Source organism: Pongo pygmaeus, chromosome 10 (genome assembly GCF_028885625.2).
Source record: "Pongo pygmaeus isolate AG05252 chromosome 10, NHGRI_mPonPyg2-v2.0_pri, whole genome shotgun sequence".
Lineage (NCBI taxonomy): Eukaryota > Metazoa > Chordata > Mammalia > Primates > Hominidae > Pongo > Pongo pygmaeus.
This window is the reverse complement of record NC_072383.2, coordinates 106,232,317-106,246,867: the sequence shown is the minus strand read 5'-3', so window position 1 is coordinate 106,246,867 and position 14,551 is coordinate 106,232,317. Positions and strand designations below refer to the sequence as shown.

General features: G+C 42.1%; 1 protein-coding gene across 2 annotated transcripts in view; it reads right to left on the bottom strand.

The window, feature by feature from the left end:
- Positions 1-14,330, bottom strand: part of PWP1 (PWP1 homolog, endonuclein) — a 28,220-nt gene extending 13,890 nt beyond the window's left edge. The window contains exons 1-8 of one of the 2 annotated variants that reach the window (XM_054442686.2): positions 13,444-14,330; positions 12,688-13,282; positions 10,193-10,251; positions 9,897-10,084; positions 5,778-5,863; positions 5,551-5,647; positions 2,090-2,200; positions 1,081-1,211 (exon numbers count right to left, since the gene is read on the bottom strand). In XM_054442686.2, the coding sequence (XP_054298661.1) occupies positions 1,081-1,211; positions 2,090-2,200; positions 5,551-5,647; positions 5,778-5,863; positions 9,897-10,084; positions 10,193-10,251; positions 12,688-12,759 (744 nt within the window). In that variant the 5' untranslated portion in view covers positions 12,760-13,282; positions 13,444-14,330. The remainder of the gene's footprint in view (positions 1-1,080; positions 1,212-2,089; positions 2,201-5,550; positions 5,648-5,777; positions 5,864-9,896; positions 10,085-10,192; positions 10,252-12,687; positions 13,283-13,443) is intronic. The other variant, XM_054442685.2, reaches the window with a different exon arrangement.
- Between the last annotated feature and the right edge of the window lie 221 nt (positions 14,331-14,551).

Here is a 14,551-nt window from a genome sequence, read left to right as displayed (position 1 = left end):
GCGTTTCAGGCTGCAGTGAACTATAATCGTGCCACTGCACTCCAGTCTTGGGAGACAGAGCAAGACCTTACCTCTTTAAACAAAAAAAAGAAAGAAAAAAATTTCATTACAGGGAACAGGGAAGAAACTATAGTAGTTTATTGTTTTAGAGACAAAATCTCGCTCTGTCACCCAGGTTGGAGTGCAGTGGCACACAATCATGGCTCACTGCAGCCTCAACCTCCTGGGGTCAAGCACTTCTCCCACCTTGGCCTCCCAAAGTGCTAGGACTATAGGCGTGAGCTACTGTGACTGGCCTAGCAGTTCTTTTTTTGCCTTGAGACAGAGTCTCGCGCTGTCACACAGGCTGGAGTGCAGTGGTGCGATCTCAGCTCACTGCAAGCTCTGCCTCCCAGGTTCAAGTGATTCTCCTGCCTCAGCCTCCCAAGTAGCTGGGATTACAGGCACACAACACCATGCCTGGCTAATTTTTGTATTTTTAGTAGAGACAGGGTTTCACCATGTTGGCCAGGCTGGTCTCGAACTCCTGACCTCAGGTGATCCACCCGCCTCAGCCTCCTAAAGTGCTGGGATTACAGGCGTGAGACACGTGCGTGGCCTGGCCTAGCAGTTCTTAATCTAGGTACTGTAATTATACAAGTATCAATATAGCTCCCAACCCTCATAAAACCTAACAATTTTAAAAGCTGCAGGAGTTAGTGCATGGATAATTAAAATTCAACACGATAACAGAAATTTTTTTAAAGTTCAAGGTTGGTTTATCTGTATAAATAGCTACTGTATTTGGAGGAGGCTCATAATCCGAAAGTCCTTCATCTATGGTAGCTATTTATACTAATATACTAGCTTTGAACTAGTTTTGTGTAAGAAAGAACAACACGATAATGGAGGTTTTATGCAATCAGAAATAAGTTTTCTTTGGATGGGCTTTTCAAAACTAAAAATTACAATAATTTCATAACTACCTATCCCATCTCACCAAGAATACCTGATTGAAAAAGTGTACGTTCTTATCCTTCACCCCTACTCCCGAGTAAACTTACTTGTCATTAGAGTTTAAATATTTATTAACTTCTTTACCTTCTTTCCTTTCTTTTTCCTCTTTTTTGAAAGTTTACTTCCGAGTGTGAAGACTGGCTCTAAAGAGTCCACTATATCAAGGTCCCACATTTCAATAACAGGGGTCATGTTTCCTACAGCAATGTAATTTCCTATGGGAGGAAACAATGCATGTATGATTACACAAAAAAAGACATACAGAACTTCTAATCAAATACATTACACTGTAGATTAACTGAAAAATGCTTTAGAGCAGTGCTTCTCAAACTTATATGCATATGCGGCATCTGAATGTTACAAATGCAGATTGTATTTCAGGTGGTTCTGGGTGGGCATTTCTAACCAGGTCACAGGTGATAACCATGCTGTGCTGCTGCTGGTCTTTGGGCCACAATTTGAGTAAGAAAGGCTCAATCTCTTGGCCCCAGTGTTTTCATTTATATAATGAGAATAACCCTCCTCCCTTCCTCCTTCATGGGGTGCTGTGGGGATGAAGATCAGATCAGATCATGAATGTGAACAAGGTGTGCAAACAAGATGCGAGACAGTATCATCAGTGTTTACCTTTATTAAAAAGTAAGGACAGAGGCAACTAATGTGTGCAGATGTGGTTACAAAGACTAACATGAGAACCTAATTACTTGTGACAAGCCTCTTCATTTCGGTTTTACCTTATGTTTTCTAAAACAGGTTATGCCACTGAACTCTAGCTGGTAACATCTCACACATCAGGCCATTTATACTGAGTCTTTATGGGACCTTACAGTTCTACAGTTCAAAAGGCTTCAGGCCCTGTCCTTCATCCTGTGGTAGAGCAGCTACCTCCTTAGCCTATTTAAAGTCTGGGGATTTATGGACTCCAAACAATAAAGCGATGGTGTGTTAAGAACTCTAACTTCATAAAATAACAGTAACTTCAGAAAATATCAGCAACAATTCTGAAAACATTCAAGAGAATACATAATTTATGGAGCTAGGAGAAAATACATAAGACTGGAAATCATTGAACAACCTTAAGTTTTCTAATTACCAGTAGAATCATCTGGGCTAGGATCAAAATTCAGCCATTCCACACTCAGAGGATATGCAGACAAGAGTATATCATGGTGTACATAAAAAGAGTCTTCTTCTTGATTATAAACTGAAAAGATTGGGAAAAGAGACTTTAATGCATCAGAATAAGTCATCAAAAATCACATCCCACTCAAAAAAACAAATTCTATTAAATGTACGTGAGCCATGTGCTTTAAAAGTGAGACATCTGATATTATAAAGAGATTCCAGGCTGGGCGCGGTGGCTTATGCCTGTAATCCCAATACTTTGGGAGGCCAAGGTGGGCGGATCACTTAAGGTCAGGAGTTCGAGACCAGCCTGGCCAACACGATGAAACCCCATCTCTACTCAAAATACAAAAATTAGCTGGGTGTGGTGGTACGTGCCTGTAGTCCCAGCTACCAGGGAGGCTGAGGCAGGAGAATAGCTTGAACCTGGGAGGTGGAGGTTGCAGTGAGCTGAGATCGCACCACTGCACTCCAGCCTGGGTGACATAGCGAGACTCTATCTCAAAAAGAAAAAAAAAAAAAAAAAAGATTCCAATATCATGACTAGGCAAAAATTCTGCATGTCTAATATAGTCCCATCTTGTGGCATACCCCACAGGAGAAAATGAACACTGACATCTGATACTCCACCTGCATCCTTGTCAGATAAATGGTCCTGTCTTCTAGGTCATTCATAGAAAACAAATGTTCATAAGGTCTCCACAAGAAGTAGTTATTATGTTATCTTTTAATGGTCTAGCTGATTATAAGTCAAAAAGAACAAACCAAAAATAGCACGGGAGAGAATTCATATTTGGAAATCTAAATGCTTATCAAAAATTACTCTTAATATTTTTAAAACAGGTTTATGAAGATGAACAATGTAAACAAAGCTCCCGAAGACATCCTTTTGGAATACGGCAACTAACAGCTCTTTAACATTCACAGCTGTAATGTTAAGCAGCAAAAACACTGTAAAATCAATGAGTAAGAAGTCTTAAAAATTACACAGTGAAACACTGATAAAACAGAATCCACTAATCAGAACCCCTCCCCATATGCTTTGTATTAAGAAAGAGGTAAATATATAATAAGTTAAGGATTTTATTTTTAATTCCTCAGATTGCTGCTTCTGGACTGGATCCTAGGATTAGCAGATTTGTGTAATGCTCTATCACATCCCTATGATGAGAATTGATGTTCAAAATCATTAGACTGTGGTCCTACAAAAACCTCAACCATGTTCGATATACTCAGCTTACATTTTACATACAATTGGTAATAATGTGTTTTTTTTTTTTTTTTGGATGCAGTCTCGCTCTGTTGCCCAGGCTGGAGTGCAGTGGCACGATCTCAGCTCACTGCAAGCTCCGCCTCCCAGGTTCACGCCATTCTCCTGCCTCAGCCTCCCGAGTAGCTGGGACTACAGGGGCCCGCCACCACGCCTGGCTGTTTTTTTTTTTTTTTGTATTTTTAGTAGAGATGGGGTTTTACCATGTTAGCCAGGGTGGTCTCCATCTCCTGACCTCGTGATCCGCCCGCCTTGGCCTCCCAAAGTGCTGGGATTACAGGCGTGAGCCACTGCGCCCGGCAATTGGTAATAATACTTTAAAATATACTCTTAACCATGTGAGATCAATATTCGGATCAGTTTTAGAATATAAATTTGAAGTTATTCTTGCACAGACGTACTGGGCAATTTGGAGATTCCTTCCAAACCTAAATAATAAAGTATATCTGTAATAACCTAACTGAGAAGGAAATGGAAATACAACAGCTTTAACTTCTTTCTCAGCTCCTCTTTGATCCTGAGTTCAAAGGAATGACTGTAAGTTCTCAGGTAAGAATGCATAAAAAAAATCGATGATGACAAAAAAAACTGTAATAGGGTCTCAATTTTTTGAAATTAGAATTGGTTTTAAAAGCAAAGTAAACGAATGGTTTTCATTTGAAATATGTAAAAGTTCAAAGATATCAAGAGTTAGAAAGAATAATTTCACATTAAAGTGCCTGCTATGCATAAACAGATCACAATGAGCCATGGGATAAAATGGGCCTAATCTATAGGCTTCCCATGGACAGCCTTAAAGATTCGGAAGAGTTACAGAAATTCGAGCTAATCAATGGAAGCCATGATGAAGCAACCTAGAAGATGCAAATAAACATTAAGCCTAAGGGTTTTATTTTTTCAAGCTGTGCAACTGTGTTTCCTATAACAAAAGGACTTATCAGCCTAATAATCTCTTTGAATCTTCAAAGTTTCAAGACGATCTGAAGACTGCTTGGGGAGGAGAGTATCGGGCAAGGATGGACTTGTCTGAGGATATGAGCACAGTAGAAGGGACAAGAAAAACAAAAGGGAGAATCTGTAGGCAGAGTGCTCCAGCATATAAAAAACAGATTTTACATTAAAAATACCAAAGTGAGGCAAGCCATTCAATTAATATTAAATCAAAAACAACATTTAAAAATATGATTTAAAAATTCCTATTTTCGTGTCTACTTCTGATTACTGCAAAGCATTCGCTTCTGGCTTTGATACAAATATTCCTTAAGTGGGAAAGGTGATCAAGATGTTTTGGTTCCAAAAAAGAAAGGTGGCCCTTTGTGTTGAATTATTATGAAGAAAATACAATGTTTTGCAAAGGGGAACTATCTGAAATAACTCTATTTAAAAAACATGAGAAAAACCTGTCTATCCAGTATAATCCACATAAAGAAAAAGTAGCCAGAAAAAAAAAATTAGGAGTAAAAAACCAAGGTGGCAAGTTATTAACTCAGGGAAATGGGATTATACATTTTTTTTTCCCCAAGAGATGGGGTCTTTGTCACCCAGGTTGGAGTACAGTGGAGCAAACATAGAATCACAGCTCACTGTGCCTAGAACTCATGGGCTCAAGCAATCCTCCCACCTCAGCCTCCCAAAGTGCTCGGATTACAGGTGTGAGATACCACACCCAGCCTTGTATTTTTATATATAGTTTTACTTCCAGGTTTTTTATAGTGGGAGTAGGAGAGGAGTGAAAAACAGGCAATCACATTTAAATAAAAGATTAAAAACCTCTATGAGGCCAGATGTGGTGGCTCACACCTGTAATCCAGCACCCAGCACTTTGGGAGGCCAAAACAGGATTGCTTCAGTCCAGAAGTTCGAGACAGCCTGGGCAACACAGTGAGAACCTGTTTATATATAAAAACAAAAAAAAACACCCCTATGAAAAATTTCCAGGGGACTTATTTCCATAGAAAATTCAGATACCAAAGTGATGTACTGGACTACACATCCCCAGAACAATAACCAAGAAATTGGCCACCTGTGTAAAAGTTCACTATGTAACCAACTTAAATGAGATACAATAGGATCTGGCACCTAAAAATGCAATAGTAACTATTTCGCTTATTATTTTGCCATCACTTAGGAAATCTTTTAGTAAGGGATTTATCACTTACCATGCACCTCTAAATTGCACTGATCCTGTTCAGCTCGGCCACAAACTATGAGATTATCACTGGGCTTAATCAAGAAATCTTCACGTTCATATTGTTCCTAAGTGAGAGGAAAAAAACGTCATTGACTAGAAGCAGAGAGCCAGTAAGGTTTTTTGAACAATTAATATTAGAGCATATTAATTATGCTCTAATAAAAGCATAATTAGAAAAACGATGTAAATACTTACTGTATCTTTCAGAGTAACGTAAGGATCCTGATCATTACTCCCGTAGACCGTAAGACCCAAGAGAGATTCACCAAGAGTCTCAGCATCTGTAAGAAAAATTGACAAACTACAATAATAAAATAGTCATTTTGACAAAAACATATTTTCTATGACATCCATTCTTGGACTTAGATGCAACCATCTATTTTATAACTAACTCTGGATCATCCAGAGTTGGGAAAGGAAACTACGTAAGCAGCAGCAAGAATTTAAAAGCCATTTTTGTATTTGACCTTTGGAATGGATTTCAGACAGTCTTGGAATTCACAATCTTCCAATTAAAGAATTGTATCAGGGAATTAGACCCTTTTAGAAAATATGAGAACTCTCTTGAGATTCTCTAGCTAGCTCCCTGCATTCATGATTGAAGGTGCAACGGAGAGGCAGCCTTGAGGACCTGGAAATAAAATGACCCTGAAACACTGAAATCAACACAATAAATAAGGGTTGCCTGGTCAAATAAAATTGAGAAATGACAGGTATCAAAAAATTAACCAGGTTGCTCTACTGCATGTGCTCTGATATGCTAATATGCCTTATTAGCATATGAAAAAAGAAATGCAGTATGCTTTTTTCACTAAACTTAAATTATTCTTTTATGGCACATCTACAATGGTAACAAAGGATAACTCAGGAAAAGGAAGATACACTGAATTGTTAGAGGAAGCCACTTTAAGGAGGCAGGACTGATAGGTCTTAAACATCTGATATGCAACAGAGAAAGCAATTTCTGCTACACAAGAAAGAGCTGATTCTGAATGCCATCTCTCCAGGGGGTTATTTGTTTCTCTGTATTTCTACGGCACTCTGTCCCTAACAAGGTTGGAGCCCATAAGCCAGAGTCCAATAGAAAAAACTATCCTCTGCTGGACTGTATCTATAGAAAAGATGCAGTGAAAAGAATGAAGACTTTAGACCCAGAAAGGGTTCAAAACTCAGCACCGTCTTTCACCAGCTGTGTGCCGCTGGTAAATGGAGGTAATGATTCCTTTCTAAGTACTGCGGATAATGAAAAATGAAGTTAATAGTAATCCATAGGACAGATGGCCAAGGGAATGAGGAAAAAGGAGGAATGGACATCTAGATGGAAAAATAGATAAATGACAATAAAGTTCAATTCAGATGGAGTGAGGAAATCAGAGTTACTTCTTGTCTGAAAGAAAAGAGGTACACCAGCGATAATAAGATGGAAACCAGAGGTACCAATTCTGGAAGAAAGTTCATCCACCAGGATGATGCTAAACTCCCAGCTACCTCTGCAATCCCTTTCTTCCATGTCCTTCTCCTCATTCCTAGTGCCCCAAGCCAGGCCCTCATTGCTTCTGGCCTAATTTAAGTTTCTGCTCCTCTAAGAGATTCACCCAATCTGCCAACCTGTTCTCCACTGCTGCCAGAGTTAACTTCCTAAAGTGCATGTTCAATTATCATGTGTTCCATGCTCAAAAACCTTTAATGATTTCCTCTCGCACAGAGAACACACAGATTGCTAAGCCTGGTATTCTAAGTTTACTGGGACCCAATAAGTCTTTCTTCCAGACTTCCCAGCAACTCCCCATCCACGTTCTCTGTGTTTCACTCATGCAGATCAACTTGCCGAGCATTTCCCCTCCTTTGGGTCTTTTTCCAGGCTGTATCATCACGTACATCAGGTCAAGCTCAATATTGCTCTGGCACTAAAGGCTTCCTATAGTTTGTCACATTCCAGTGAATCTTCCTCCTCCTTGGCTCAGTGCTGCCTCCACAAGGTTATCTACAGTGCTCATACATGCCCCGCCTGAGGCATCCAGGACAAGACAGCTAACTGACTTTGCTCAATCCCATCTCCACCCAGAACCTACTTACTCATTTCTTATTGCCTGTCTGTTGTTTACTGATCTTCCTGTGCCTAACACAGACCATGTCTCATGTCCTATTCTTTACACATTCCAACTACACTGCTCTTCCAGATACCCCACAGTGCTCACCATCAACCCGTACGTGTCTGATTTTTTTTAAATGTTGTATTATAGAAATTTTGAAAAATGAACACAAGTAGAGAGGGCACCACGAACCTTGAATTACCTTGTTTTAACAGTTAACACTATTTCCTCAATGTCATTTTCGACTCTCCCTCTCCCCATTGCTGGAGTTTTTCAGGCCGAGGCGGGCGGATCATGAGGTTAGCAGATCGAGACCATCCTGGCCAACATGGTGAAACCCTGTCTCTACTAAAAACACGAAAATTAGCTGGGCGTGGTGGCGTGTGCCTGTAATTCTAGCACTCGGGAGGCTGAGGCAGGAGAATTGCTTGAATTAGGGAGTCGGAGGCTGCAGTGAGCCGAGATCGCGCCACAGCACTCTAGCCTGGGCAACAAAGCAAGACTCCGTCTCACAAAAAAAAAAAAAAAAAAGTATATGGTTTTACTCAGCATTTCAATGATATTCTAACAGATACCGATATTTTTAAGTGCCTGACTACAACTTTTTTAAACTTTTTTTATTATTTAGACATGGTGTCTCGCTGTCATCCAGGATGGAATGCAGTGTGATCATAGTTCACTGCAGCCTTCAACTCCTGGGCTCAAGTGATCCTGCTGCCTCAGCCTCCCAAGTAGCTGGGATTATAGACATGAGCCACCATGCTCAGCTCTGCTATGACTTCCTTATGTAATATTTTAACCATTAATTTAACAGGTAGTTGTGATTTTACTTTGTCGCAGATAACATTTGTATTAAGAGTTAATTTTTGTTTCCGATCATCTACATTTTGATTTTATAACTTGGGAGTAGCTGATTCTAGCTGTATGGAGTCCCTTCAGCTCCCAAATATGCAGACTAACTGGGATTTACAAGTTAAATAAATAACTTACTTAACCTGCTCAGTGTGCCAAATGCCTATTTCTCAAACCCCAAGATTAGGGGTTAGTGCCACCTAGGGTAGCACATTCCAAAAGAAACAAAGCGAGCTTTGTCAGCTTTTGTCAGCTCCTTTTCCGCTTATCTTTATACCTACTTTCCCCAGAAGAGCAATATAGGTAGTTGTCATCTCAGCTCACTTTATTCCCCACAAGGCTTTCTATACAAACTTCTATTTCTAATCTGTCTTCTGCTCTATTTCTTTTTTCTCTTCCCACCCATGATTTTTTCTTTTTGCGATGGAGTCCCACTGTGTCACCCAGGCTGAGTGCAGTGGCACGATCTTGGCTCACTGCAACCTCCACCTCCCAGGTTCAAGTGATTCTCCTGCCTCAGCCTCCTGAGTAGCTGAGATTACAGATGTGCACCACCATGCCTGGCTAATTTTTGTATTTTTAGTAGAGACGGGGTTTTGCCATGTTGGCCAGGCTGGTCTCGAACTCCTGACCTCAAGTGATCCACCCACCTCAGCCTCCCAAAGTGCTGGGATTACAGGCGTGAGTCACCGCACCTGGCCACTTTTTCTAATATCTCCAACGACAGCATCTCCAAATGCATGCAGTAGTCCCCCCTTATCCACGAGGGATACATTCCAAGACCCTCAGTGGTGGTCTAAAACCGCAGATAGTACCAAACCTTATATATATTCTGTTTTTCCTATACGTACCTAGGAATCAAATAATTATAATAATATACTGTAATAAAAGTTATGTGAAAGTCATCTCTCCCAAAATACTGTACTTTACTCACCTATTTTCATACTGCAGTTGACAGTGGCTAACTGAAACCGAAGAAAGCAAGCCTTTGGATAAGGGGGGACTACTGTATTCTGAGAAGACTGACTGCAGTTGAGGAAAAGGTATATGGATATAAGTTCAAGTACACCATAGCATTATAACTGCATACAAAAACTCACAAGTGGGTTACAGATTATTAAAACTGATATATGCAATAAAATACACAGTACTTTTTTTTTTTAGATCCTAGATTTGTATCTTAGATTAGTGGGTTAGAGTTTATCTTCTAAACTAGTTTAGGAATCATGCTGTCTGCCCAAGTCTTCGACCAGATTATTTTACTGATGTCAAGAACAATAAAATCTAAGAATAAAATTTTGGAACACCACAAACATGATCCAACATATTGAGCTTATAATTACAAACCATCAGAAGTGGATAAACTAACCTGGGTCACCTTCCTCATCATATTTATCTAAGTCGTACTCAGCCAGCTCATCATCATCAATCGTCCTGTCATCCTCTGGGTCACCATCCTCCAGGGGCTCTCTTGGGCGTGCCTGGGTGCGTGCACTCTGCATGCCATCTTCTGAAGGACTGCCTGTCTCCTCTTCATCACTGCCACCACCTTCTTCTCTATGAGCACAGAAAGAAAAAGAGAATCACCCAAATGGCACCTTCTAATAACAAGACCACGTGGTCATCATCATTTAAGATATAGATTTCATCTGGTCCTAAACTTACTGCAATTTCTCCTTTGCCTCAGCAATGAGGCGTTTTACTTCTTCTTTACTCAGCTCTACCTGTAAGAGAGCAGAGATTTCATTACAGTATGTGTAAGGAAATCATCAAATTATTTGAATTAAAAAGTAGTTTGCAAACAAATGTAAAATGTAACGCCAAGCAATGTCATCAAGATAAGAATCAAACATCAATCCAGACTCTATATTAAAAAATATAGATTTTATAGATTCTTACAATTAAGATCCCTCACCACCTGAAACTTCAAAAATCATGCTCATTCTACTCTACTTCTCAGTCTTAAAACCCCAAAGACTGGTTTTGGTAAAGTGGCTCTGTGGTACTCGTCTGGTTTTCTTCCAACTATCTCTGACTCTGTCTAGGGCACCTCTCCCTCTCTTCCCTGTGGGCATTCCTTAACAAATCACCCTTACATGAGTCCTCTGTTCTTTGTTTTTGTTTTGTTTTTTTTTTTTGAGATGGAGTCTCGCTCTGTTGCCCAGGCTGGAGTGCAATGGCGCCATCTGGGCTCACTGCAACCTCCGCCTCCCGGGTTCAAGTGATTCTCCTGCCTTAGCCTCCTGAGCAGCTGGGATTACAGGCACGCGCCACCACGCCCAGCTAATTTTTGTATTTTGGTACAGACTGGGTTTCACCATGTTGGCCAGGCTGGTCTGGAACTCCTGACCTCAAATGATCCACCTGCCTCGGCCTCCCAAAGTGCTGGGATTACAGGCATGAGCCACCGTGCCCGGCCTTAATTTTAATTTTTAAGAGATGTGGCATGGTCACAGCTCCCTGCAGCTGTGAACTCCTGGGCTCATGCGATCCTCCCACCTCAGCTTCCTGAATGACTGGGATTACATGCACGAGCCACAGCAACTGGCTTGTCCAATTTCTCTTATTTGGTCCAAGTTTTCCTTTCTGGGATTTCATAAAATAAATTCAATCTCTTTTTCCTATAAACTCTTCAAATAGTGGTTCCCAGACTTGTCTGTACATTGGAATCACCTAGGGAATCTTAAATAATTTAGGCTACCCTCCAGGCTAATTACAACACAATACTTGGGAGTGGCACATAAACAGTATTTTTTGAACCTCCCCAAGTGTGAGATTTTCAATGTGTAGATTCATTTGGAAATCACTGTCTTCAAGTATTTGAAAGGCTATATGTCTCTTTTTAATAACTGTTTCCTCCAACAATTTTTATATGAAATAATTTTCTGTCCCTATTCTATAAATATAACACCGAGTGCCTACCATCAACCAAACCCTGGAGAAACAGTAAATAAAACAGTCTGTGCCCAGGTGGAATTTACAACTACTGGGACTACTCCAATCCGTCATTCCTGTTAACTCCACGTCCAAGCCAATCACATTCCTTTCACCATCATCATTATCTTGGTCAATTACATTCAAATCAACCCTTTTACTGTTTGGTAGAACTTAACTCCTACTGACATACTGTATGTGCACATGTCGACTCCATAAAGGCAGGGACTTTTTCTATTTTTTTTTTTTTTGAGACGGAGTCACTCTGTTGCCCAGGCTAGAGTGCAGTGGCGCGATCTCGGCTCACTGCAAGCTCCGCCTCCCGGGTTCATGCCATTCTCCTGCCTCAGCCTCCCGAGTAGCTGGGACTACAGGCGTCCACCACACCCGGCTAATTTTTTGTATTTTTAGTAGAGACGGGGTTTCACCGTGTTAGCCAGGATGGTCTCGATCTCCTGACCTCGTGATCCGCCCGCCTTGGCCTCCCAAAGTGCTGGGATTACAGGCGTGAGCCACCGTGCCCGGCGGGACTTTTTCTATTTTGTTCACGCCTATCCCAGAATTCTGAACAATGCCTGGCCTACAGAAAGCACTTAGTATCCAATGAGGAAATTACTTAAGTAATCGTCACCTCTGCTACAGTCTTAGTCTCCAACTCCTGTAGGTTTTTCATGTGTTAGACATTTACCTCTCATCCTTACTGCTATCATCAACATCTCACTTGGATTACTGCAAGAAATTCGCTATTCATCTCCCAGCCTCACGACATCTTAGCCTCCACACCAGTTTTTCTACACCACATTCATCCTCACTCCTTCAGACACGAAGCACAAGAGTGGAAAGTGCAGTTTTCATGCTCTCTTCCCAGTTATGCTTGAAAATGCACTTGGGTGCTAGTGAAGCTGTGGTGTTGTCAAAAAGCCTTTTGGGGTATTACCCACCAAAAGCAGCAGCCCACCCCTTTCCGGCTCGCTAAATCCATGTGCGTGCGAATTTGGGAGTGGGGCTGGGCTGGAGGGTGGGAACAGCGAGGAGGCGCGGCCCTTGACTCTCCAGGCTCAGGCGAACCAGACCTTCTGAACCGCAGCTCTAGTCGTGACAATCCAGGGAAAGCCGCCCTTACACCAGCCAACGCCCCGAGTTCCGGGTCCACGTTCCCCCAGCTGGGCGGACCCGCCGTGCCGTAAAGACGCTGCTCCCCTTGTCTCCCAGCGACCAGGCCTCACCTTGTCTGGTGTCTCTTTGGCCACGCCGCAGCGGACCCAGGCCACGCACGTCACCTGGCGGCTGCGGTTCATGGTCCTCAAGTCAAGGGCGTGTCACGCTAGAAACCCGGCCGCAGCGGGACGGACCACGGCCGCACTGCGGCCACACACACCGGGCTCCGCACTCGGCCGCTGCCAGGGCAGAGCGCATGCGCGGGCTCCTGCTTGGGCAGCGTCGGCGCTCGTTTCAGACGTCATTGTGAGGCGCCGAATGGGAAATGGGAGAGGGGACAGAATGGAAGCGGAAGCAGCCAAGCGAGGAATCCACGTGGGCTGGTCTGGGCTGTATGGAGTATAGAGAAAAGGCTTTTCAGGACTGCAGGTGACGATGCCTGCGGGCTTTGTAAAGGCCAAGAAAATATTTGGGACTGTAGGGGTCAGTCAGAAGCAAAGTTCCACCAATCTTTATTTTTCTTGCAGTTCCGTAGACTTCAAGCTGACAAATGGCAGAGGTTTGTGGTTTGCGTTTTTATAAAGCTTTCTCCAAAATGAATTTGTCGTTTCACGGAGATCCCACCATTACATTTCATTACATCCCTAAATGTTACTTTCTCACCTTAAAACATTTAGCACCAAAAAAAAAAAGAAGTGAGAGAAAAAAATCATTTAGCACCAATTATATACTAAGTATGCGGTAGTGATTTAGTATTGGCAAACACAAAGGGCTTACTAATGTTGAAGGCGCTGTTTTGAGTGCCGTATCACGTAATTACTTACCCCTTTGTGGGAGGTCTTATTTCCGTTTTACACCTGGAAAAACAACGATCCTTCCCAAGGTCACACTGCTAGTAAGTGGTGCAGCTGGGATATGAACCCAGACAGTGTGACTCCCTTGTATCTATGTCATGCTTCTCAGCTAAGATCAGTCATCTCTTAGAACTTGTGAGTGGCTGGACGTCTGTAGAATGGAAAATCTCAAACTAGCATCCCAGAAAAATCTGGGTTTTGATCTCTTTCTTGGCTATGTGGCCCTGTCCTGGTCATTTACCCTCAATGCATCTACCTCCGAGAGAGGCAAGCAAAAGAAACAAGAAGGTGGCTGCTATGGGGAAACGGTGGCAAGGATAAACTGGCAGTACACATGGTCTTCCCCAGTCGCATTGTCAAACGGGGGTTGTCCACCTGTGGGCTCTATTGGGGAACCTTTTTGCAACACATTTATCTTTCTATACAATATTTTACTTGGTTCTCACAACACTTTGTTTTAAAGATGAAGTTAGAGTCCCCAGTAGTCAAATACTTTCCTACTCAGATCACACACAGAGGAGCTGATACAACTATGAGTTCTGTCACCAACTCTACTCAGCCTAATGCCCTTGGCAATCTCCCAGGCTGAGGAGAGATCCTCCCAGGAGTAAATTGCTCATTCTTTGTGTAGGCAGATTATTTGTTGATTAAGGCTTCTCCCACTGCTCTGTTTCTGTAAGATGATTCTTCTGTGGTTTCTTTGCTTGTAACCCATTTTAGAAAGACCGTATGGCAGATAATATTTTTCAAGGATGGCTGCAACAATATAGTCCTTCACACATGTTTGTCTGCAACGTGATCTTGATATTCCTGCATCAAAGCACCCCCCCCCCGCCCCCACCAACTTGAATCTGGGTAGTTGTAGGTCTGCTTTGGCCAATAAAGGATGACAGAAATGACACTTCCAAGGTTAAGTCATAAAGGGGATGCAGGTTTTGCTTCCCCACCTCCACACCCACTTCTCCGCCTCTACACCCCCGCCCTCCCCCACCACTGCCCACAAGTAGAACACTAATGTTTGGAGCCCTGAGCCACCATATAAAGTTTGGCTACTGTATTAGTCTGTTCTCACACTGCT